General features: G+C 62.2%; 1 protein-coding gene across 1 annotated transcript; it reads right to left on the bottom strand.

Annotated features, from left to right (window-relative positions):
* Positions 1–1,786: 1,786 nt before the first annotated feature.
* CBFA2T3 (CBFA2/RUNX1 partner transcriptional co-repressor 3) lies at positions 1,787–22,243 on the bottom strand. The gene is given in 13 exon segments (XM_055818696.1): positions 1,787–3,492; positions 4,230–4,420; positions 4,654–4,722; positions 4,872–5,067; positions 5,284–5,369; positions 5,493–5,532; positions 5,534–5,750; positions 5,864–6,045; positions 7,597–7,686; positions 8,007–8,248; positions 9,270–9,347; positions 10,777–10,923; positions 21,791–22,243. Coding segments are annotated over 12 exon segments (1,812 nt in total). The 5' UTR covers positions 10,898–10,923; positions 21,791–22,243; the 3' UTR covers positions 1,787–3,192.
* Between the last annotated feature and the right edge of the window lie 2,632 nt (positions 22,244–24,875).

Here is a 24,875-nt window from a genome sequence, read left to right as displayed (position 1 = left end):
CCCACGGGAATCCAGAGAGGCACCCTGAGGAGAAGGGGGACGTGGAGGAGGAGGGTGAGGAGAGGCTGTGGGGGGGTTGTGGGGGACTCCGGCAGTGATGGAGCAAAGCCCAGGCAGGTGAGGGACCCCTGCTCCAGGGCGTCCAGCCTCGCCAGGGATGTGGCACTTTGGTTTCAGCTGGGAATTTGGGTTGGGAATGTGAGTAAGGAGTTGGAGAGTCCCTCGCCTGCTGGGGATGGGGCTCCAGTGCCACACTCAGTGCCAGAAAAGAGCCACATCTCTCTTGCCAATTCTTCCAGCCTGGTGCCACACTCAGCACCCAGCACCCAGAGCCCTAGCTCTGCTTGCACTGGGACCTTGGGCAGGCTGTCCCCACACCGCCAACACCGTCCCCCAGCCCCAGCTGCGATGGCAGGGAGGAGACCCAAGAAGGGGAGCTGTGGGTGGCCACAGGGACCCAGTCTGGCAGAGGACCATGCCCGGTCACCCTGGCACCCTGTGTCCCCAAGCTGCCCCACAGCCTCCAGGGTGTTCCTAACCGCCAGCCAGGCTGTGCCGGCACCACACGGCTCATCCGTCTGCCACCTCCCAGATGCCACAAAGCCACCAAAGGATGTGACGCAGGCATGGCACAGGGCATGTGTCCCCTGGCCCCCCCCCCATGTCCCAACACCATTTTGGAGCAAAACCCCGTGGAAGCACCCAGCCACCACAGCTTTCTCCACGTCCGCATCACTCCAGCCCCGCGGCCACACCGCCGCTGCCGTCCTCCCCACATCACTAATTTTTTGGGAAATATTACACTTTAAAGCTGTCGTTCTGGTTTGGACGTCTGCTAGCGCCGTGCCGCCTGTCCCCTCCCTCCCTCGGCTTTTGGTTTCAATGCAAGGTTCTGTAGGGTATTTTTATTATTAAAAAAAAAAAGCAAGAAGAAAATAATAATGAAAAAAAAAAAAAGGAAAGCAGAAGGGAGTGGATGCAAGAGCAGTCTCTGTAGAAATGCTCTCGTCCGCGGTTTCCCGGCGAGGCGGAGGTAGAGAGGCAGAGCCCCGGCGTGGAGCAGGGCTGGGGGCACGTGGGGACACGCAGGGACACGCATGGTGGGAAGGGCAGGGACAGGATGGACACCTGGGAGAGCAGGCGGCCCCGCAGCAGGTGCATCTGCAATACTCTTATATATTACCTCTTCTCAGGAAACGTAAGAAAAATAGACAATATTACATATGTCACACCATAAATAAAGTGAGCAGTCACTCCAGGGGCACCTGGCAAAGCTCCCAGCCTCAGGATGCACAGAACCCCCCCGGGAGGATGCACCAAGGTCTCAGGGTGCACAGAACCCTTCTCCAGGGATGCACCGAGGTCTCGGGGTGCTCAGAAACATCCCGGGGGATGCACCAAGGTCTCAGTTTGCACAAACCCACCCCTGGGGGAATGCATCAAGATCTTGGGGTGCACAGAAACCTACAGCAGGGCTTGGTGCTGGTGGCACAGGGCCAGTAATGTCACCTAGGGGTGCCCCATGCCCCAAGCCCTGCTGCAGCGCGGCACAGCACAGCATGGCACAGCCTATGCAGGAGGCAGCCGTGAAGGCAGCACCAGCAGCCGGGCCCCTGGGTGACTGGCAACAAAACCGACCCAGCCCCAAGCCCTTCCCTCCTCTTCCTCCCCTACAGAAAACACACAGGATGGTTTTTGCAAATGCGGAAAAAACTACAGCTCCTATCGAGCACACGACTTCTGTTTGCCTCTGGCCAGCCTCGCTCCCCCATGCCACAGCCTCCAGCGGGTTCTCATCATCTTTTATTTGGCAAATGTCTCTTATTATTATCACTATTATTATTATTATTTTTTTGGACCTCTGCAAAACACTATTTACATTCACATTAGCGTACAGCACTCCTGCCCCACATGGGGCTTCCCTCCTCTCGGAGCCGGGGGACTTTCCGTATTGCACTCCCGTCCTCTGCGCTTTGTACAATGATGCAAGAAATACAAAATAATCAACATTGTCCTTGGCTGCCTCCTCGGCCAGGAAGGAGGTTGCACTCACTTTCCTTTCCTTTCCTTTTTCCTCTTAAAAAATCCTTGCAAAATAAATCCGACGTGGGGTGTGGGAGCAGCCTGGCAGCGGGGGGCTGGGGGGTCCGGCCACAGGCAGCCCCCGACGGCTTCGGGAAGGGAGAAAACCAAAAATCTGTCTTTTCATCTCTTTTTTTATTCTTTTTCCAGGGCAGCAGCGGGCAGAGGTAGAGATGTGCCGGCTCCAGCTGCGCCCACCCGGGCGGTTCCCAGCCACCATCTCCCCCTCCCACATTGCAGGGGCTTGCTTTTAAAAAAAACACCCTTTTTTTGCTTTATTTTAATAGAAACTCTTTAAAGCCCCAGGGGCACGTCCATCCATCCTTGTGGGGAGGGGAAGGAAGCGACAACAGAACGAAACGAACTTTGGCAGTGGAGAGATGTTTGGATCTTCCTTGGTTTTGGATTTCCTTTGGAGCAGAGGTGAGTCTGGTCTGTTCTTGGCTAGCTAGCAAGGTAGTTACAGGTGAGCGTCCGTCACGCGGCTTGACTTGGCGTCGTCTGGTTTTTGGATTTTTCTTTTTTTTTTTTACTTTTTTTTTTCCTTTTTTACAATTTCTTACTTAAAGCCAAAGAGTCCGACGTTTTCTTTTTTATTTTCTTTATTTTTTTTTTTACAAAAAAAAAAAAAAAAAGAAAAAAAAGGAAGAGAGAGACGAAGAAAAGAAGTTTCTTTCCTCCTGCAATCGAGCCCCTCAGCAGCGCCGATGCGGGCCGGGGCCAGGCTGGCCTCTCCCCACGTCACTGCATGGTGAGGCTGCAGCCAAATCCCTCATCCGGAAAGAAAAATGAGGAAAACAAAAACCCCAAAAAACCCAACAAAAAAACCACCCGAACCACAATCCCCCAACCGACAGAAAACCAACCAAAAAAAAGCCAAAACAAAGACTGAAGAGAGAACAGAGAAGACCGGTATTTGCCTTAACTCCACTTAAAGCCCAGTTTGAGGATCTGTGAGGATTATTTGTGAGAGCTAGAGAGGTCGTTTCGGAGGTCACACGAGTCAGGTAGCTGAGGAAATTGCATCGAGTGCAGTCCATGTCTTTTGGAGAGCGGTGGTAGCAGCGGCGGCAGCGGCGGCAGCAGCAGCAGCAGCAGTCCGAGGGTGGCTCAGCGGGACGTGCTCTCCAGCGGTGCCGGGGTAGCTGGCGTGCCGGCGCGGGAAGCGGCCACCGAGCCCGTCTCGCTGGGGCTGCTGGCGATGGTGGCCACCCCATCGGGCTGCCCCGGCCCTGGCGGCAGCCCCACGCCGGCAGCAGGGGCGCTGGGGGCTGGCAGCCCTTGCAGAGTCTGCCCGCAGACGTGGTGGTGCTTCTCCCAATCCTTGTGCTGGCAGAAGGAGCCGCAGTAGCGGGCAGTGTTGCAGCCACTGCAGGTCTCGCTCGCTTTGCGCCCGCAGTTCCAGCAGCTCTGTGGGGATGTGAAGCCAAACCTCAGCCCCAGCTTGTGCACCCCCATCTCGGACCAGGCACTCTCATGCCCAGATCGTGCACCCCTATCCTGGACCACGCATCCCCATCCCAGATGGTGCTCCCCCACCCTGAACCATGCTCCCCCGTCCTGGAGCATACATCCCTATCCTGGACCATGCACCCCATCATGGACCATGCACTCACATCCCAGACCATGCACATAATCCTGGACTGTGCATCCCCACCCTGGACCATGCACTTCCCTCCCAGACTGTGTCCCTCCATCCTGGACCATGCACTCCATCCCTGACTATGCTCCTCCATCCTGGACCATACTCCTCCATCCTGGACCATGCACATCACTCTGGACCGTGCATCCTCACCCTCAACCATGCACCCCATCCCTGACTGTCCCTCCATCCTGGACCACACACTCCATCCTTGACTATACTCCATCCTGGACCATGCATCCCCATCCCAGACCATGTACATCTTCCTGGATTGTGCATCCCCATCCTGGACTGCACACTCCATCCCCAGCTTGGTGCAAGAAATCTCTTCTTCCCAACCCGTGGTGTGGCCGCAGCCCCTGCTGGTATCCATGCTTGCATGCACAGATGCTGCAAACTTGATTGCAAAAGGAGCAGGTCCCAAACACCCGTGCTGTCACCAACCCTGCCCCACCCCACCGCCGCCCCCCCCCACCCTCCTCGGCTTGATCCTGCCGGCCCCCACCTCGCTTGAGTCCTCCTGCTGATTGATGACAGTCAGGGCATCTTCCGAAGCCTGGCGCTTGGCCTCAGCCAGGGCTCGCTCCATCTTGGCTCGCTCTGTCGTGATCAGCTCGTGGGCTTTCCGCTCGGCGTCCGACACGGCCTTCTGCAGCTCGGACATAGCCTGACGCTTCACCTCGTTCACAGCTTCTTCTGGAAGGAAGGCAGCTGAGCATGGCACAGGGTGTCCCAGCACCCCAGCCCCGGTTGCGTGCATCCCCCGCTGCAGCAGCACCCTGGGAGGGCTGCGAGCATCCTCCCCCTGCTGCAAGCACACCCTGAGCCCCTCCAGTGCCACAGGGACCCCGACGCGGTACGGGGAGGGCAGGGGCAGAGACCCTGCCAGCTCAGACACTGATGGGTGCTGGTGTCTGCCCCACACTCACCAGCCTTCCTCCAGATCTCCTCTGGCATGTACCCGGAGAGAGGCCGCGGCGCGAACTCCCGGTGAGTGTCTGCGAAGGAGAGGGGGTGACGCCGTTAGGAGATGCGATCCTCTTCAAACCCACCCGCCGGCAGCACTGGACCCCCGGGGGAACAGCACGGGCACCCTGGAGAGGGGCGCAGCCCCCTGAATGCACCCCGCAGCCCCGGGGCTCAATACCTAACTGGGGTGCCTCGGAGGCGGAGGAGCTGTTGTGGGGGCGGGCAGAGGGGGGGCTGCCTTTCTTCATGTCCTCGGCGTCGCTGTAGCGCCGGATCCAGTGGTTGAGCTCCTCGCGGTCGGCCTCCTGGCACCGCCGCAGTACCGTCAGCGACCGGCGTGTCTTCTCCACCATGTCCATGATGCAGTTCAGCAGCTGCGGGGGGGCAACAAGTCAGGGGGGGAGGGTCTCTGCTGCAAGCAGCTGGGGGGCTGCAGTGCCTGGTGCTGTGGTGGGGATTTGGGCTATGCCAGGCTGTGCCAGGGCTGGTGTACCACTTTGGCTGGGGGGAGCAGAGGATGCTTGGGAGAAACGCCCTTGGGGGACACGGTGGGGATGGAGAGCAAAGGCTGGAGGAGGGTTACAACGTACGTTGTTGAGGTGTTTCCACTCCTCTGCCCACTCCCGGTCGGTGAGACGGTGGTCGATCACCTCCTCCTGCCGCGTCCCGTGCACCGCTGCAAGGCAAGCGCAGGGCAGGGGTCAGCCCCCCACAGCGCCCCTCTCTCTGCACGGGAGGGGCACCCCAATCCCCTGCCCACCCCCCCGAACCCTGGCACACCAGGGATGCCACCACTCACCGGCAGGCCGCTGGCGCTCACGGAGCTCCCGGGGGTCGGGGGTGACGGTAGGTGTCACGGTAGTGGTGCGCCATGGCCATGTCCTCCAGGCGGTAGTGCTGGGGCAGGGGGGGAGCGGCAGGGGGGTGCCCCAGCCCGTTGGGTGGGTGGCTCAGCCCGTTGCTGGGGCTGTAGCGCTGCGCCGGGCTCATGGTGCACGGCCGCTTGCTGAGGTGCTCAGGGTGCAGAGGGTCTCGGTCCAAACCGTTCTCTTTGGTCCTGGGTGGAGGAGAGGAGGTTGGTCCCCACTGGACACTGGTGCCCGCTGCCCCAGTGGGGATGACAGGGATGCATCCCTGAAAAAATACCCTGCGCATCCCCCCGGCTTGCACCTGTCTGGCGTCCTCCTCTTGCCGCTCTCGCCCACCTCCAGAAGCAGCTCGGAGGAGTCGATGGGAGAGGAGGCGTTGGCGTCCAGCAGCAGTTGCTCGTGCTGGGCCAGGTACTGGGCCGGGGTCTGCTTGGCCATGCGGGCACAGTGCAGCAGCTCCCGCTGCAGCAGTGGCAGGTTGGCCTGAGAGGGGAAGGAGAGTCCAGTCTGCAGCCCTGCAGACCCCCCCAGCCCAGCACCCAGTGGCTCAGAGCACCCTGCAAAGCCCAGCACCCGAGCACAGCCCCCCCAGCATTGTCCCCAGCCAACTGTGAGCAGGAGGTGCCTTTGGGCACCCTTCCCTTTGGGGTCCTGCTCATCTTCCCCAGGGGGACATCCTTGGGACCCCACTCATTGCAGCGTGCCCAGGTCAGCTGGGCTGACGGGGGGGACACATGTGGCCCCCCATAGGGTTCAGCCATGTGCTGGCACGGGCACAGATTCAACTGAGCCCCCCGTGCATCCTGGCAGAGGCTGCAGAGCATCATACCCCAGCCAGGTCAGCCACATGTGCCACCCTGTCCCCAGGGCTCTCACCCTGGGGACCTGATGCCCCGGCCCGGGGAGCCCCCAGCCCATCTGCCACCCACAAGGCACAAGGACCGGTTGCAAACTCCCCATGCACCCACCTGCTGCATCTGCCCTGGCACCGCAGCCCTAGGAGCATGCAGAGCAGCAGGAATTAAGCAGCAGAGACCCCTTTCTGCCCGGACGCTCTGGCTGCCAGCTCTGGGTTTCTCTTTAGGCAGCTGATCCGCAGCCAGACTCCCATCTGTCGGACACGTTAGCGCCGAAGCCGGAGATGCGTGCTGCAGTGAGCAGAGCTGGACCCTCCCCTTCCCCAGCCAGGGACCAACCCCACAAAAACAAGCAAGCCCCCAAGTCTGGGAAGCATGCCGAGCCCGGCTGGTTGCAGTTAGGATAATGAGAAACATCTGGAGCCCACGGTGGGAACAGCTGGGAGCGGGGTGCCAGGGCGGCCGGCTGGGCCGCCGCGCGCTTGGCCGTGGGACAGCAGGGATGGCTCCCAGCCCGCCCCAATCCACAGGGCCACCAGCACCTGGGGATGCACCATCCCGCTGCTCCTGCAGACCCCAAACCCAAGCAGGAGGGCATGGGGGCTCTGCTGTCCCTCCCGGCTCAGCCTGGCCATGTTTTGTCTCTGCCATCCCCTGCCAGGAGCAAACCTCTCTGGCAGCTTTGCAGGCAGATTCCTGTGGCGAGCACGGACCTCTGCTCCAGGAGGCTGGGGATGCAGAGAAAAGGGGCTTTTTTTGCACTTTTTCGTTATTCCTCTCCTAACGAGGGACAGGCGACACTGGGCTTCAACATCTGCCGGCAGTGCTGGTGCTGCCAGGCGTGCCAGCAGCCGGCAAATCCCTCCAGAGCGGGGTGACAGTGCAGAGTCAGAGCGAAATTAAAAGGCAAATAAAAAAAGGGGGATTTTTAATGAATTGCAAATGGTTACCAGCTGGGCTGAACTCTTTGCTTTATTGCAAACAGCCCCGGCCTCATGTGACTCTACACGTGCAAGGAGCTGGGTGTGCCGGGGACACACACACGTGCTTGGGGAGACGTGGGCAGCCCCACAGGCAGCTGCCAGCCCCAGCCCCAAAGCCACCCCCTGATCCCCCTTTGCTGGCAACGCTGATGCTAACGCCAACATCCCCGCAGCGCCCGCGCTGGGACACCCACCTTGAGGAAGGGGATGACGAAGGGTCGCAGCGGGAAGTTGGTGGCCTCCTGGAGCTTGGCGTGAAACTCCTCAATGGTGAGCGTAGAGTTCTGCAGGGACAGCCCAGGCTCAGCACTGCCAGCTGAGCCGTGGAGCAGCCCCCCGCCTGCCCTGCACGCCCAAGGGGATGCTTTATTACTTCTCCCCCATCTAGGCTCCTCTGCCGTGCTCGAGGGAAAACCATGCTCAAGGCTTTGCTGGCGACGCCTGCAGCCAAGACCCAACCCTGCACCATGCTGTGCAGATCCCAGGAGACACTGGAAAATCAGCTCCCATTTTTCCAGCAGCATCTCCACCCCAAGAGGACAGTGCAGGATCCCCGGATGGTGCATCACTCCCCCAGCCCAATGCCTGCACCTGGCACACGTACCACAAGCCCCAGGACGAGGGTGCGCACCCGCTCCCCGATCTCGGGAGAGATGTCATTGCCAAACTGCTGCAGCGTGGTGAGGAAGCGCTTGAGCTTGGAGAGCTGGCGGGCTCCACAGGCCGGTGGGAGCTGGTGGGTGGAGAGGGAGGCAGTGGAGGAGGTGGCTGGCCCGTTGCTGAACCCATTGGGGGTGGACGGGGCCCCATTGATGGCAGTTGGTGAGTGGCTGCTCCCGTTCATCACTGCAGGGAGAGAAGGGATGGGAGGTCAGAGCGGGCGGCTGTGCCCTGGCACTGTGGGGACAAGGCTGGGATGTGGGGACCGGAGCATCCTGGTGGGTACTGCAGGGCTGGCATCCCCCAGGAGGCTTCATGATACTGCTGCATCTCTGGGGCCACACCCTGGACTGGTCCCCGGTGCTGTGAGGGGCTGTAGGGAGGGATGGGATGCAGTGCATGCCCCAGCGCAGCGAGGGCCTGATCCTGCTCCCCAGTGCTCAAGGTAGCCAAGATATGGGACTCCATCCTGCCCCTCTGGGAGCTGCTCAGCACCCCCCAGGGAGAAGCCACGAGCCATTTCCCATGGAGCTCAGCCTGGCCTGCAGCACGCTGGCACCTCAGGCCCCGCTGCCCAGGCGGGGGGGACAGGAGCTGCCTGGAACACCCCATGCCAGGGGACCCAAGGCGGGGACACCTGGTGGTGCCAACGGGTGGCACAGCAGGCCCCTCGCTCCTGCGCCAGCCCTCTGTGCAGAGCATGCGAGTGCAGGGACCTTTCGGCAGCCAGCACGGGCACGGCACGCATCACCCCATCTCCCGACCGCACGCTGCTCCACGGCACCCGGGCATGCACCGCGCCTCTCCCCGGCGCACCGGGCACCCGGCTCCTGGGATCGCACTAACCTTGCGGTGCCTGTGCCGCCTTGCCTGCCCTGCCTGCCTGGGCAGGCTCCCGCTCGCTCTACGGCTGGGCAGTATCAGCCGCCCGCTAAAGAGGTGCCGAAAATAACCCAGCAGCCACAACTGCTTTTATTCCCGCAACAGGTGTGTTACTAAGTTAGACGCCACACATGTCCCTCAGCCGGGGCCGGGGTTCACATGCCCGTGACCTGCTGGGGCAGGGCGAGGGGCTGGCACGGGGGAGCACACCCTGCCCAAGCTCCCCCCCGGCGGTACCGTGCCCCCCGCTGGACCCTGTGCCTGCTGGGGGGGCTGTGGCTGCGGCTCGGGTCTCTCATGAGAGCGGATGCTTCATTTTACTTACAAAGACAGACCATCGACCATTTCAAGCAACCATGAAAACGGCCGCGAGGCAGAAACGTCGGAGGGCCAGCGTCTCGATCTGCAAGCAAAATAAAACACGCTATGATGAGAGAGCAGAGGGGGCAGCTCTCAGCCGGGGGTCCCTGCAGGAAACACTCCTTGACGGTGGGCACGGTGGGGGCACGTGTGCCACGGGCAAAGTTGCCTGCACCCAGGTGTGCTGGGGATGGAGCCAGGTCCCTGCATCCCACTGCAGCCAGATGGAGAGATCAGGGGCTGCTCGGCTGCCTAACGCGCTCCCCACGTTTTGGGGCCACCCCTGCACAGCCCCAGCACAGGGGGAGCTTCACGACACTTCCCCGAGAACAAAACCAACCAAAACACCGTTGTGCTCAGGGCCGAGCCGCAGCAGAGGGGCTGCCTGCACCCCCAGCCCCGTGTCCTGCACCGAGCTGAACCCAGGATGCCACATCTGCCGCAGGGTTCGGATTAGAAAACAGAACCCCTAACGCGCAGCCCTGCACGAGCTGCTTTCTGCTTCGAGAGCACCTGGCCAGGAGGGTGGCAGGGCTGCCGCAGGGAGCGCCGCTGCTGGGGGGCTGTTTCAGAGGTGTTTTCTTCCCTGCTGGGGCTTCTAAGCAAGACGCAGCTCCGAGCAGAATCCTTGCACGCACATGTGCCTGACTGGGATACATCTCGGCGGAGCTGGAGCCACCGCTCACAATGGCCGCTGCCACTCCTGCTGGGGAGACCAGCCTTGGCCCCTGCCCCGCGTGTGCCTTGCCTGGCCATGTGCCACGTCGGTGACACCAGCACAGGGACCGATACCTGGTGCAAGCCCTGCAGGTGTGGAGTGAGCCCATGTGCCACTGGTGCAGCCAGCATGTTGGGGCTCCCCCAGTTCAGTGATGCTACAGAGGCTGAGGACTCAGACCTCGAGTCCCCACCGAGTCCTCTGATGCCATCAGCACCATGGCCTGGGCTGGGGAAGGAGGTCCCTGCCACAGCAGCTGGCTGTGACACCGCCCTGCCACAGCTGCATGCCACACGCATGGGCAGCTGGGTCCCCACATGCCCAGGACCTGCAACGGGGCCAGCTCTGACTCGCGGGGACTCCCCCAGCCCACAGCATCCTCCAGTCGCCTTGCTGCGGGTGAGAGCACCTGGGGCCACGCACTGCTCTGTGCCACTGTTCAGTGACCGTGTGGCAGGAGACCAGGATGTCCCCATCCCCAAGCACCTTGCAGGGCACTGCTGGTGACGGGCAGTGCCATGGTGCTGCCTGCAGCCACATGCATGAGCTGGGGCTTTGGGATGTGCAGCCCAAAGACCTTCTCCAGCGCAAGGCTGGGTAATGGCACCCCACAGCACAGCCAGCACCGAGCACCGTGCCAGGGTCTGAGGACGCTGCTGGTCCCGGGTGCAGCGTGTGACCTGGAGGCGAACGGAGCTGGGCAGCCTCCCTGCCTGGCATCCCTTCCCCATCCCCATCCCTGCCCAGTACTCACTGGTGTTTGCTGTGAAGGAGGGATGGCGTGTGGCTCCCTGGGTGACAGCTGGCGGCGGCGGAGGCATGCTGGGCGGCGTGGACCTGGACTGTGTCTTCACGTCGGCTGGCGAGTCGGGCATGGTGGCGGCCCACGTCTCCACGTTATCTGCAGGGAGAGGGCATGGGGCGGTGAGCAGGGTCTGCCGGGCAGCACCACCTTCCCCTCCCAATGGTGGTTGGGCTGGGGGCAGAGGGGACCCTTGGGACCCTCGGGCTGGCCTGGATGTCTCTGCTCCCCAGCAGGACGGCAGCAGCCCTCACCCTGGGCAGAGACAGTGGCTGGTGTCCTGTATGCCTGCAGGACAATAGGGATGGTGACCGACCTCATGTGCAGCCGCATAACACTGGGGACGGTGCCCGGGGCCTGGCATGGATGCAGGGTGGTAGGGACAGGGCAGGACATCACTGCCCCACACAGGGCACAGCCCAGCCCAGCACACAAACAGCGTAGCGTGTGTGTCCCTGCAAAGCTACCGCTGTCACATACTGGCACCCTCCTGCCAGCAGGTACCTGCCCTCGTCTGGAGAGTCCTGGCAGCCCACTAACCCCTTGCTGTCCCCAGCAGCTCTGCGCGGGGCTGCCGTAATCCCAGGCAGGGATTATGCACAGGCAGTAAATCGTGGGTTCCTTACGGCTGGTGCTCGGTGGCAGCAGCGATGACAGCACCCACGTGCTGTCCCCCTGCAGCCCCAAGGAGCCCTGCGAGGCGCCAGATCCTGCAAAGGGGGGAGCGCAGGGCTCCCTGCCATCACTGCGCTGGGCTCCCTGTAGGCATTGCTGCCTCCCTCCCAGTGCCCTGCACCGACAACCCCAAAGAGCAGGCAGTGGCAGCATCCCCAGGGGAACCATGCCAGCGCTGTCCCCTGTAGATGGTGGTGGCAGCCCCAGTGCAAGCTTTCGGCCCCACGGCTGCTGTGCTGGCGGTGATGGGTGGCCGCAAATGTGGGCAGCTGCAGTGATCTGTCAGGACACCCGGAGCCCATGCCGCTGCTGCCGTCGGCCCCAGCCAAAGAAGGAAGCAGCCACCACGGCTGCCCCCCGGCCCCGGGGTCCCCGCTGCGCCCCAGCACGCTTCCCACCAGGCAAGGCTGGTAAACACTAATCTAATATGCATGCTTAATCCGCCACAACTGTTGTGAGATTAATTGAACCCTGCAAGAGCACATTGTCCAGGCTAAATAAAACTGGAGCCTCATCCTGAGCAAGATGTTATCGGGGCTTATACCACAGCTGATGCCATGCACAGAGGACCAGGGGATGGATGGGAGAGCCAGTGACAAGGGCCAAAATCTTGGGCAGTCACCATCATGGTCCCACAGCATCCTCCAGACAGCTCCAGCACAGGGGAGCATCCCTCCCTGCCCATAGCACACCGTAATCCTGCAGCCGCCTGGATGTGCACACTCCAGTATCTCTTTCCTTGTTCTCTTCTCCCACTGCAGCCATAGGAGAAACCCCAAGACCAAGCAGCATCCCTCCCCATAAAACAACTGTTTCCTTACAGGCCTGCCAAAATAAATGGTATGTTTTGAAAAACATATATTTTCATTTTCATGGAAATGCCCATCCCTGGGCAAGGCTCCTCCAGGCTTCTCCTATCAATCAGTGGAGCAGGATCCAGTGCTGACGGCAGACGACCAGCCATGAGCGTGCACAGAGCACGACCCAGACTGGGTGGCTGCATCTGCGCAGCCGCAGCACCTTGATCTGCCAGGTGTCCACATGATCCCTCCTGGGCTCAGCATCCCCCAGGCATCGCCTGCTACCCAGCTCGGCAAAGCACGGCCTGCATTGCCACTGCTTGCCAGCTTCCGCCCGCAGCAGGCAGGGCCAGCACCTCCCCGTGATGCAGGGCTCTGTGTGGGCACCACTGCCACCCCGTCGCCCTTCTTGCCCCCTCTGAACCCAGGTTTGCATTGCTGGGTGCTGGCTGGCATCGCATAGAGAGCACAGTGCAGTGAGGCATCGCAACATGCTCTTCACGTCTGCAACACTGCAGCCACCCATGTGCAGGCCCTGGCTCTCCACGCAACAGCCGCCGGGCATGGGGACAAGCCACAGCAGCTTGGGGACAGCGTGGCAGCTTGCCCAGGTAAGTGCACCTGCACCAGCCTGTGCAGCTCCCAGTGCGGAGGGGCTGCGCCCGTGGGTTGGGCTCTGCTGCTGCTTGCAAGAGGGAGGAGGCTGCAGCTTGCAAGATGTTCCCCCCTGCCTGCATCCCCCGCATGGTCCCTGCCTGTGTCCCCATCCCTGCCTGTGGCACTGTCCCTGTCTGCATCCCTGCCTGCATCCCTGACACCATCCCTCCCTGTATCCCCATCCCTGTCTGCATCCTCACCCCCATCCTTGTCCCCCTCAGTCTCCTGACTCCGTACACATGCCCATGCCAAGGGGAAAACTTGGACACACTCATTCTGGCACCAACACAATTTTTCCACAGCTTCCCATTGAGACGAAAGTTTCCATGAAGCTGAGCAAGCACCCAGGGAAACGGGGCCTGGCTGTGTTTTCTCTTGTCTTTTCCTTCTTTTTTTTTTTTCTCTAAGTCATAAATTTTCCCCAATGTCTGCAATGCAAACACCACCATGTGGGCACGGGGATGAGGGACGGCTCAAACCCGATGGGATTTCTCAGTGCCCAAAGCGAACAGAGCCCGGGACGGCCGCGGGATCCAGCCAGACCGGGGCACCAGCCCAGGTCCTCTGCAGGATGGGACAAGCTTGGTGGTGGGCGAAAGGGGTTTTGGGGGGCAGCCCTCTGGCAGTGCCTCCAAACAATAATTCCCCAACATGACTCAAACTCTGCTGGAATGTTTTTTTTCTTCTGTCTCTCTTTTTTTTTTTCTTTCTTTGGGGTAATTTGTCCCAGCCGCTCGGGGCTGTGTCTGTTTTCCTCCATCTGGTTTCCATTAGGCCTGTGCAGCCCAGATGAATAAGTAATAATATAAAAATAAAAGGATTAGTATTTTCTCCTTGGCTGGCAGGAGTGGGTGTCCCCCACCCTGCCTCCCGGGGCCAGTGGATGCCGGACCTCTCGCACACCCCCGCACGACCCTGAGACCCCCATTTGTCACACCAGAGGGTTTAACCCCCTGCACACTGGTCCGGGCACGGTTCCCACAGGGGTGATGACACACCAGCGGTCCCCACAGAGGTGATGACACACCAGCGTGGATGCTACCGGCTGATCAAGCCTGGCTTGGCGCCGGCTTGCCCATGGCACCCAGCCCTGTGCTGCCCCGGTGGTGCCACAGGGGTTGGGGTTTGTGACCCCGCTGGGCACCGGCAAGCCCTGAATTGCTTGCCCTGGCTTGTGCATTGATGCTAGCTGGTCCCCTGCCTCTCGCCAGAGCTGGGGCCGGGGGTCTGCTCAGCTGTGTGCTCCCCAGCGGGCAGTGTCGGGTGCCGGAAAGCACCAATGCATGGCACTGTACGGCTGTGCATGTGGCATGGTGCAACTGCACACGCTGGCAGGACCAACATGTAGCGCCACACAGCTGTGCACGCTGGCAGGCACCAACACACAGCACCACACAGCCGGGCACACCAGTGGGCACCGACGCGCAGCATCACACAGGCAGGCACACCAATGGGCAACAATGCACAGCACTGTGCAGCTGAGCACTCCAGTAGGCACCACCACATGGCATCCTATAGCTGTGCACCCAGCAGGCACCTCTGCACGGCACCCTGCAGCCTGAGGAATGGGGGCCAGCAGCCAGCCCAGCATGCTGCCTGCTGCTTCCCAGGGCCCCGGGGAGCCCGTCCCGCTGCTGTAGGCTGTGCCCCAGCCTAGGGTGCCTGTCCAGGGAGTAGCTGGAGGTGGTGATAGAGCTGTGCCAGCCCCAGAGTGAGCCCCATGACAGCCAGCACACAGGCTGGCTGCTCTCCTCACCACCTCCCCAGGGAGGGTGATGGTGAGGGCAGGGAGCTGCCCTGGCTGTGGCGATTGGAAAGCTCTGGCTTCCTGCAGCCCTCCTCTCCCAGGCCAGACGAAGCTTCCCATGTGAGGAAGGGGTTAAAAGGGAATTAAAAGACCAGCATCCATCATGCTCTCCAAATGGCCACAAATGAAATCCAGATGCTGGAGGTGACGTCTCTTAAGCCAGGCTGCCTCTGAAACAAAGGCAAGCAAGCATTCCTGCTCCTCAGCTGCTGCTGCCACCGGGCCAAGAACAACTCCCCGATAAGATGGCGAAGGACCGAGCTGTCCCAGCTGGAGCACGTTAGGGAAGTGTGCAGCGCCGGCAGCCAGGCAGCAGCACTGGCCACGTGCACCCTGCACCCATCCTGATCCCCTCACCGGGATGATGGGGTAGGTGACAGCAGGCAGCTTGGAGGTGGCTCATCCCCAGCTGCATGTGGAGGGGGAGAGAGCAAGAGAGCGGCTGTGGGATGCTGAAGGGATGCTGCGCACCCCTGGCACTCCTGGGCACCCATTGCCAGGGTGTTCCATATACATATTTTGGGGAGCCAGGCTAGCAAGGAGCTATCCAAACCCCAGCACTCGTCAGTGCAAATGAAGCCATTTAAAAGGAAATCCAATTAATTAAATCCTCGGCACAAGATGTAAATAAACCTGGCTTTGGCCAGCTCTGGGCCCAGGGAGGTGTTAGCCCGTGTGTCAGCATGGGGAGCTCCACCACTGGGAGCTCTCGCCACGGGTAAAGGCTGCCGCAAGGATGGTGGGATGCAGATGTGCCCAACGGTGCCAGGGGAGCGCCGGTGGTACCAGGGGAGTGCTGGCAATGCCACGTCATGCTCAGGTGTCTGCCGTGCCCAGCCCTGCAGGAACCCAGGCCCTGCCTGCACTCTGCCTGCAGTCAGGGATCCCAGGGATCCTCGCAAGGATGCTCATGCCTCGAGTGGCACAAGTCTGCTCTGCCCTGCTCCTCCAGCTGGCAGGGTGGTGGCTGCCTGGCCCAGCGTGGGTGGCCGTGCCGTGCCAACCAGCCCACAAAGTTGGGCATTGCCCCTGCCATTTAATTTGGCTGCTCAGTTGAGCAGGACCTGCCATCCTTGCACCACTGTGACAGCCCTTTGCGCTGGTCGGTGAGCCAGCCTTTGTCCCTGCCATCCTTGCCTTGCCCACGGGACAGGTTCCACACCGCTGGCCCGGGCTGGGATGTTCCCACCCATCCAACACCAGGACCAAAGCAGGCTTCACTATGCTCAGATACATCCTGATTTGCTTTGCCTTCCCCACAGCCCTGACACGTGAGCAGCCCCCGGCCGCGCTGCCTGCACCGGGCCAGCATCCCAGGGATGTCCGGCGCTGCTGGATGCACCATGGGCAAAGCTCCCCGCTCAGCTCCGGGGCAGCGGCTGCCAGCAGGGACCTGGATGCCCAGTCCCCTTTCCAGCTCCCTCAGCGCAGCAGTGACAGCATGGCTCCCTGTGGGACATCACCACCCGGAGCCAGGCTTCCCCGTGCACCCCAAGCCCAACAAACCCCAGTTCTCAAGCCCAAGGACCCAAACCCGCTGCCTCAGCTCCACACTGGCAGTGCCAGCCAGCTCCCCGCTCACCCCGGCGTAGCTGGGGAGGATGGAGATGGGTTTGATTTTCCTCAAAACAACAACAACAACAACAAAGCCAAAAAAATAAAAGCGCCCTCTCTGTTTTACAAGCCTTCATTTGCTATTGTTTATGTAAACAGGTAAATTGTTTCGTATCTCAATTAAAAACATCTGCCACATAAATGAATACCAATTAACTCATCCTGTTTTTAATTACTCTGTTAATTACACACAGGCAGCAAAAAGGATGGCAGGGGAATAGGGAAAGCATGCTCACAACCCCCCCTTCCCACCTTGCTCTTGGCAATGTGCCCAGATAATGATGGATTAAGGTGGCTGGTGAAAACTGTGGCTCGTGGCCAGCTCCGGCGTGGCGGCTCCCTGCCAGCCCAGCCGGGTGCTGCCGGGTGCCTCGCAGGGGTATTTCCCGGCACCCTCCCGAGAAGTGCTGCACCACCCCGTTTCGGAAACCCTGGGCCCCGTGGGATGCGCCAGTGCTGCCCGTCTCATCCCCTGTGTCGGCAGCGACCGCTGCACAGCCTGCCTGGCTTTCCCAGCACCAGCCCCCGCGTTTGCTCTCAAAACGTATCCTGGGGGAGAGAAACCTCAGGACACCAAAGCGCACGGGGAGGATGGAGGAGGCTTCATGCGAACAACATCCTCATGGACCAAAAGCATCCTCGAGGCAGCTGTGATGCCCCCAGGAGCTCTCCTGCTGCCGAGGGGCAACGCCTCTATGTAGACACAGCAGCACGGGGTGGATGCCGTCCCCAAACTGGGCCAGCGGCGATTGCCGAGGGACCCCGGGACCCCGGGCGCCGTCAGCCCCTCGCCCCCCCAGCTGTGGGAAGCTTTCCAAGCGAGCAGATGGGGCAGGGGAGCGGCGGCAGCGAGGAGGAAAGCAGAAAAGGCTATTTTCTCACGCTACATATTTTACAAGTCGAACATTTTGTGCATTTCAGCCTTGCCTGTAAAAGCATCTCAGGCTCAGCCCTGGGACTCGACATTGGAGCTTGTGAGTCAACAGTGGCTGGCGGCGACGTGGCCAGCCAGCATGGAAAGGGGCTGCGAATTGGGGTCTCCCCATGCAAAGGGTTGGCCTGGGGGGTTCCCCTAACCCACTGGTGCTGGAGGAGTGGCAGGATGGCCAACAACCCCTGCCAAGCTCACCAGCCGGGACACAGCATCTGCTGCAAATGCTGCCTGCAGCATTGCGCCTGGTGCTACCGTCTGACCTGTCCCACCAACAGCTCCCGGGGCAGCAAGGGGAGGTGGGCATGCACACACTTCCCCCTGGCTCCCCAGCTGCCTTACACTCCTGGAAATTCAATATACTGACTAAACACCATAAGTAAACTGAGTGCTGTGGCCAGCCCAGCACGCCTGGCGGCACAGGGCTGGGGCTGACCCCACCAGCAGTGCTGGCCAAGCTGCTCCCCACCTGGAAAGCACCCACATCTTGGCTGCAAACCACTTCCTTGGTGCAAGAAGGGCTGTGGGTGCATCATGGTGGTGGCCACACAGGAAGGGCAACTGATCCACCAATGCATTGCCAAAGGAGCACCCCAAAACCAGCCCGATGCCCCAGCTGCGGAGCCGAATGCTGTTTGAAGGCAGGGAGAGGTTCAGGCTAAAACGCCCCAGTTTTTGCAGCCACCCAGCCATGTGCACAGGGACACTCAGCCCCAAAGGTGGCCTGGATAGCTGGAGTGGGGACAAGTGGCACAAGCAGCCAGGGGACTCGGGGCATTCTGGAGGCAGAGAGAGGCTGGGGAAGGGAAAACATCCCGCTCCAGACACCAGCGCTGGTGGGGAGCTCCCTGCAAGGTCCCTGCAGCGTGGGAATGCTGAGGCACTGCTGGCTCCCCAGGGAACCTGGGCCGGATCCTGCTCCACAGCCACCAGGATGGTAACGGCTTCATGGTGGTGCTGGATCCAGCCGTGCATCCCCACAGCCTTTGGGCTGCTGCATTACCGACTCTTTGTCTATTTTTTACCCACGGGCTACATTTCAAGGCGATTTTGCCCATGTGAGGTTGAATCAAATACCACAAGAAAAAATATTAATGAGAATTTTGCAAAATAAACAGGAAATCCCTTGGATGTTTTCTGGAAACATTGGTCAGCATCTTCCGAAGGAAAGCTGCGGGCTTGTCAAGGTGGGGTTGCCCCTGGGGAGCCTGAGCGTGCTGGGAGGGACGGCAGAAAACAAGCTTCAGGAAATCTAAAAATAAATCCTGAACTGGGCAATGGCACTAACGCCAGCGGCACCCGGGCAGGAGGGTTCTCCTCTGTGCTACCAGCCTGGACTCACCCCGTACCGGCCAGCACAAAGCTTGCTAGGATGGGTCCCCACATGGGGAACCCCCTTGTCCCCAGCCTGGTGGGACAGCTAAACCCAGCTCCTGCCCATGGTCCAGCTTGGAAAGCACTGGCCAGAGCTGCAGCATCCAACTCACGCCCCCTCGACCCCAGCAGCAGCATTTAAGCCCAACTTTGCACCAAGCTCAGCTCCTTCCCAGGGCCCAGGCAGCTCCATTTGCAGGATCAGGCCATGATCTGCCCAAAACCTTGTGCACACTGCAGCTGTGCTGGTCTGGCCAGGGGCAGAAGCAGTGCTGGTGCCGGTGGCAGAGGCTGGTGTGTGTCCCCTGGGGTGGGCCAGCTCCCTGCCCCACTGCCAGCACTGGTGCATGCCTCACTGGCAGCCCTGGTTGGCTCACCGGCAATCCGCTGACTCCCATTAGGAGATGTAATAACAGGCATTTAGGGGGTGCTTCTCCTGCCGGGGGGTCCCGCAGCACCCTGCACCCCTTCCCCAGGCAGCCGCGGGGCAGGGGATGCTGCACGGCCATGGTCAGAGAGCCGAGCTGCCTCCCGACTGCCCGGGATTTAAGCCGGCTGCCGGCAGCCAGTGGAGCCGAGACCCCATTTCCATGGCAAAGCCGGACGCTGTGCAGCCACGCTGCCCGGATCCTGCCTGGGGTTTTCCATGCGTGCAAACAACCATGCTCAGAAGCAGAAATCCAGGGAAGGGACATGGGGGACATCAGCAGAGATCTGCCAGCCCGTGTCCCCGTGTGGGACCTGCCAGAGCCCCCTCACTGGCATGCTGGCGGCGGGCAGCCCACCCCAGCTGTGCCCACAGGGCTGCCCCTGACCTGGTGGTGCTGAGCATGCCGCAGCAACGGGCAGAGGCTGGGGGGCTGCTCAAAGCTGGGCTGAGCATCGCAGTATTTTCCATCCTGCACTCTGGAAGTTCCAGATGTAAGATGCAAATCCGGCACCCACATGAGGCCTCAGTGCCACCCTGCCCAAACACAGCACCCACCCCGTGCCAGCACCCAGCACCACAGGGGAGCAGCCTCTCAGCCCCACGCATCTTGGCTTTCCCTCTCTACAAGCCAACATCTGCAGTCACATGTTTTTCAAACAAAACAAACCCGACGTGGCCATCACCAGATAAAACCTTACCTGCCAGCGTGGACACCGACAAGGCCTGCTGGGAGGCAGCAGGCAGGGAAAAACCCCTTTGCATAGCCAAGTTCATCTCCACTTGTGTTCCCAGCCACAGCAAAAGCAACACTCAAAATTCCTCCCTGCGTGGAAATGCTCTGCACGGGGGACCTGCCTTATACGCCGCCGGAAAGCCAAGCACCAAGCACCTGTCCTGGGTGGCAGCTTGGCCCCGCAGGGCTCCTCACCCGAGGACCGCGGGCACCAGGGCTGTCAGCATTTCTATCCTCCCCGCCCGCTGCTCCGCGCTTGCTGTGGGGTTTTGGGATGGTTCCCCTGTATCTCCATGCCCCATACCATAGCAGAGCTCACCCCGCTGCGGTGCCGAGCAGACGGATGTTTGCAGAGTGTCTTCAAGTTGCTCGACAAAGGAGCGGAGAATTAATATTCCTTTTAATTAAAGGCAGAAAAATCTCTTTGTTCCTGAACAGAGAGAAAACAACAGAGGGAAGAGCTCAAAAGCTCTAAGCTAGAGATGAGACCATCGCTTAGATTCAAAGACACTGTCAACATGCACGTGACCTCAAATTAAAAAAACAAAATGAAACCCAGCAGCAGCAGCAGCTCCTCTCCAAAAGCGAAGGAAAGTTGCAAAGTTTTTCTTGGCTAATGGGGTGGGGGGTGGGGGGAAATCCAACAAAAGGTGCGTTTAACCAGAGAAATGCTCTGCAGTGTCCGAAGGCACCATCCAGCAGCGAGGGCTGCGCGGCGGAGTGATGGGGAGAGCTGGCCGTGCCCCGGCCCCAGCACCACGGAGGAGCCACGGAGGAGCCACGGAGGAGCGTGGTGCCAGCCACGGTGCCAGCCTCGCTCCATCGCTACGCCGACAGCATCCCCTTACCCAAGGCAGGCCGGAGCGGGCAGCCAGGCGTGCCAGCAAACGCTGCTTAATGCAATTCTGAAGGGAAAGCAAGAGCTGGACAGTGATTAATGGCTGCGAGGATCAGAAGCAGGGCAGCGCTGGAGCGGAGAGCTGGAGGCTCCCCAAGTCAACCTTCCTTCCCAAAACCGCATCCAAAAACCTGTTCCCCGGCACACGCCAGGACACGGTGCGTGTCCCCTGCACGGCCCCTGTGTCCTTGCATGTAAACACAGAATTACGTTGCCGCAGCTGTAACTTCACCGAGCAGCCCTGGGTTTCCTCCCTCAAACTCTCCCGAGTGGATCAGCTCCTCCTCGCCACGAAACGTGGCTACATCTTGGAATCGGTGGCGGCCAGAGCAGGATGTGGAGCCGGCGGGTTGGTGGTCCGAGGAGGAGGAGGAGGGTTGCAGGGATGAAAGCGACTTCTCCTGCCGGGCAGAAGTCGGGAGCCACGAGTGGGGAGGGTTTGCTGCGGGGAAGGTGCGGGGGGGAGCGCACACTCGCGTAGGTTCCCCGGGTAGCTGGGCCACCCCGGCTCTCGGTAAGCGGCTGCCGGGTGCGGGGCGGGGAGCGGGGTGCACATCCCGCCGCCCCTGCGTGAGCGGCGCCCCCGGTGGCGGCAACCCCGCTCCGGGCCCGCCTGTGCTGGAGGAGCCGCTCCCGGCGCTGCCCGCCACACGGACAGACGGCGGCTCCGGTGCCCGCTCGCCCTGCCCCGCTCCGCCGCTGCGCGCCCTGGGGGTGGCCGTGCTCGGGGACGGCGCTGCCCCCCCGGGCAGCGGCAGCATCCCGGACTCCTGCGCACCGGCAGCCTCACCCGGGCAGCGGCAGCATCCCCGTCCCCTGCGCACCGAGAGCATCCCCCGGGCACAGGCAGCATCCCCGTCCCCTGCGCACCGAGAGCATCCCCCGGGCACCGGCAGCATCTCCGTCGCCTGCGCGCCGAGAGCATCCCCCGGGCACCGGCAGCATCCCCGTGCCCTGCGCACCGAGAGCACCTCCAGCCCTTCTCCGCAGCCCCGCCGGGAACCGGGAGCCTCCCGGTCCCCGCTCCCGCCCGCGGACGGCACTTACCGTCCTGAGGTGTGGCGGAGGCGTGAGGTAAGTCCCAAGGCAGGGGCCGGCAGGAGCGGGCAGAGCCGGCAGCGGCCCCCGGCGGCGGCGGCGGCGGCCCCGGCCCGGTTAAGGCCGGCGCGGGCGGAGCGCGGCCCCGCGGCGGCGGCTGCCCCCGGCACCTGCCCGCCGCCGCTCGCCGCGCCCGGGGCCACCGGGGGCCGCCAGCCCGGGGGTCGGGGCGCTTCCCCCCCCCCGGAGGGGTGGCACCGGAGAAGCGGGGGAGGGCGGGGGCGGGAAGCCCGTAAATCCGCGGGGCCGGTTCACCCCCTACGCGCTGCCCGGCGGCGCATCCTCCGGCGCCGCGTCGCGGCCATGGGGCGCCCGCGGCCGCGCTCCGTGCCGGGCCGGGCCGCCCGCAGCGCCCGCCGCTGCCGCCGCGCCGCCCGCCCGCCCCGGAGTGAGCGCCGCCCGCCCGCGCCGCTGCCTTAGACGGCGCCTCCACCGCGCCCGGCAGGGGGCGCCCCGCCGCCGCCGCCGCCACCGGAGCGGGGCCCCGGGGTGCGCGGCCCGGGGAGGGGGCGCCGGCTGCGCAGGGAGACGGGGCTGCGCGGGGACATGGCGGGGGGCACGGCATCGGGGGGCTGCACGGGGGTATGGGGGGGAGGGTCATGGTGCCGGGGGACTGCACGGGGGTATGGGGGGGGGTCGTGGTGCCGGGGGACTGCACGGGGAGACGGGGGGCTACCTGGCACCGGGAGGCTGCACAGAGACGTGGGAGGCTGCCTGGCACCAGGGGGGCTGCACGGGGACATGGAGGGGCTGCACAACACTGGCGGCTGCACGGGGCCTGAGGACTGCCTGGGACCAGAGAGCCGTGCAGGGGGTACATGGGCCCTGGGGGCAGCAGGGGACTGGGGTTTGCAAAACACTTGGGGTTTGCAAGGGGTTGGCGGTGCTGAAGACTGAGGGTTGCAAAGCTGGGGGAGGGGGGCTGCAGGGGGGGGGGGGGCTGCATAAGTCCGGGGGGGGCCTGCAAGGGGCCAGGAGTTGTTTGCATGAGATGTGGGTACTATGAGGGGATGGGGCCCGGGCTTGTCTGGGGCCGTGGGAACAGTCTAGGCGCTGGAACTGCGACTTGCAAAGGCTGGAGTGAGGTGGGGGTGTTTGCAGGGGGGCTGTGGGGGGCTGGGAGTGTGGTTGCTTCCCTCTCCAGAGGCCCCAGGGCTGGGGTATGCAGCAGGAGTAGTCACACAAGCAGCTGCAAGCCCCATGGGCACAGCCCTCAGTGGTCCATGTGCCCCTCCTGGCCAGGCCTTGGGGTGCCCCCCACCCCACTTGGCCTCGGCAGGGCTCCCTAGGGCAGCTGCGTGGCACTGGCACCGCGGGAATGCCAGCAGGGCCCTCCCACCACAGCGGTGCACGGCACCCATGCATTCAGTGCGCTGCCTGCCCATGCCAGGTCCCCGGCATGCCCTTCCTGCACACCCTGTGCCAGCTGCGGGGGGACCACTAAAAATCCCCCCCTGCCCGCCCAAGTCCTACTACGAAGCTTGTGCGCCGGGTAACACAAGCCCTGCTAATTTCCCTGTGCGCCGAGGCCCTGCCTCTTTGCGTAATTACTCTGTTTGGCAGCTGCCTTCCCTCTGCGAGTTGCTGTGCGGAGCCTTTGCCGCCCGTATGGTTGTTGTATTACTCATCCTTGCTCGCTCCCCAGTGCTTGGGCGCCGGGGACCATGGCAGCTCTGCCAGGCAGCAAGTCACTGCTGCATGGCTGTTGCACAACTGCTGCCTGAGTGTTGGGTGGCACCGCCGCTGCAGGACCGCTGCATGGCTGCTGTACAGCCAGTGAATGGCCCTGGCATGACCAATGCACCACCACTGTGTGGTCACTGTATTGGCACCACATGGCTGTTGCACGGCCGCTACGTGAATGCTGTATGGCCACTGCATGACCATTGCATGGCCAGTAAATGACCACTGCATGGCCACAGCCAAGCTCCCCCGATGTCACCCCACTGCAGCACCCTGACCCATCCCCTTCCACCCCTGCTCTCAGCCATCCCGACCTCCAGCTCGGGTTTTGCATGCCCACGGCAGGGGTCTTTGCCATGCTCTTGCACTGCCTGAGCTGTGGGACCTGAGTCTCGGTAGCATTTGTATCCTACACCAGTCAGCACAGTGTGTGCACGCTGCGCAGCGTCTGGGCAGCATCACACACCGTGCATGCACCGCCTGCCTGCCCTGCCTGCCCTTCCCAGCCTGAAGCACTGGGCTTGTCCCCGTTCCTGCCCCTGCCTGCACTGCTCTCATTCCCTATGGGACCTTGCTCGAGGAGCCTCTTGTGCGTGAATGTCATGGCCCCACTGGCAAGGGCCCATGAGCAGCAGAGGAAAATCCGCCCCTGTGCACAGCTGCACGCACGCCCCGCCACCCCCCCAGCTTTGCATAGGCGGCACCGGCTGGCACATGCAAATGCTGGCAGTGCGTGTGCAGTTGGACACGCGGTGCGCGGTGCGTGGTGCAGTCCTCTGCTGGCGCGCGCATTGAGACGCACCAGCCATCACTGAGGCAACCCGAGGATGCTCCCAAGGCAGAGCCCCACACTTCTGGGGTGCAAGCACAGAGCTCCTTTGGGCTCTGGCTGCTCTCCAGGGGAGCAGGAACCTGACCGTCGGGGTGACCATGCTCTCAGCTGAACTGGCTGTCCCACACATCCACCCTGATGCAGTCAAGCCATTGAATACGTTGCTAAACCTGCCTGCAAAATACCCAGCTAGGGCTGTGCCATGAGCCCAGACGGACCCCAGTGGTGACCGAACTGTCCCTGCTGACCTGCCATCACCCTGGCCTAGGGCACCTCACGGCAACCTGCCTGGAAAAGCCACAACTTCTCCATCTCCTGGTTACTGTGGAGCGTAGCTGCAGGATGCTACCAAATACCTGCTGGCTGGGCGCTGCCTTGCCGGACGCCACAGGGTCTTTGCAGCAAAAGCAGATGGAGCCAGGCGGGCGTCAGCTCCGTGACCCGCAGGGGACAGCATGGGCAGGAGGGAGCCATGCCACAACTCCCCTGGCGGCGTTTGGGTGGCAGGGTCCGCTTCGT

This window comes from Falco peregrinus, chromosome 14 (assembly GCF_023634155.1).
Source record: "Falco peregrinus isolate bFalPer1 chromosome 14, bFalPer1.pri, whole genome shotgun sequence".
NCBI classification, from domain to species: domain Eukaryota; kingdom Metazoa; phylum Chordata; class Aves; order Falconiformes; family Falconidae; genus Falco; species Falco peregrinus.
Note: the sequence above shows the minus strand (reverse complement) of the source record. Positions and strands in the feature narration are given on the sequence as shown.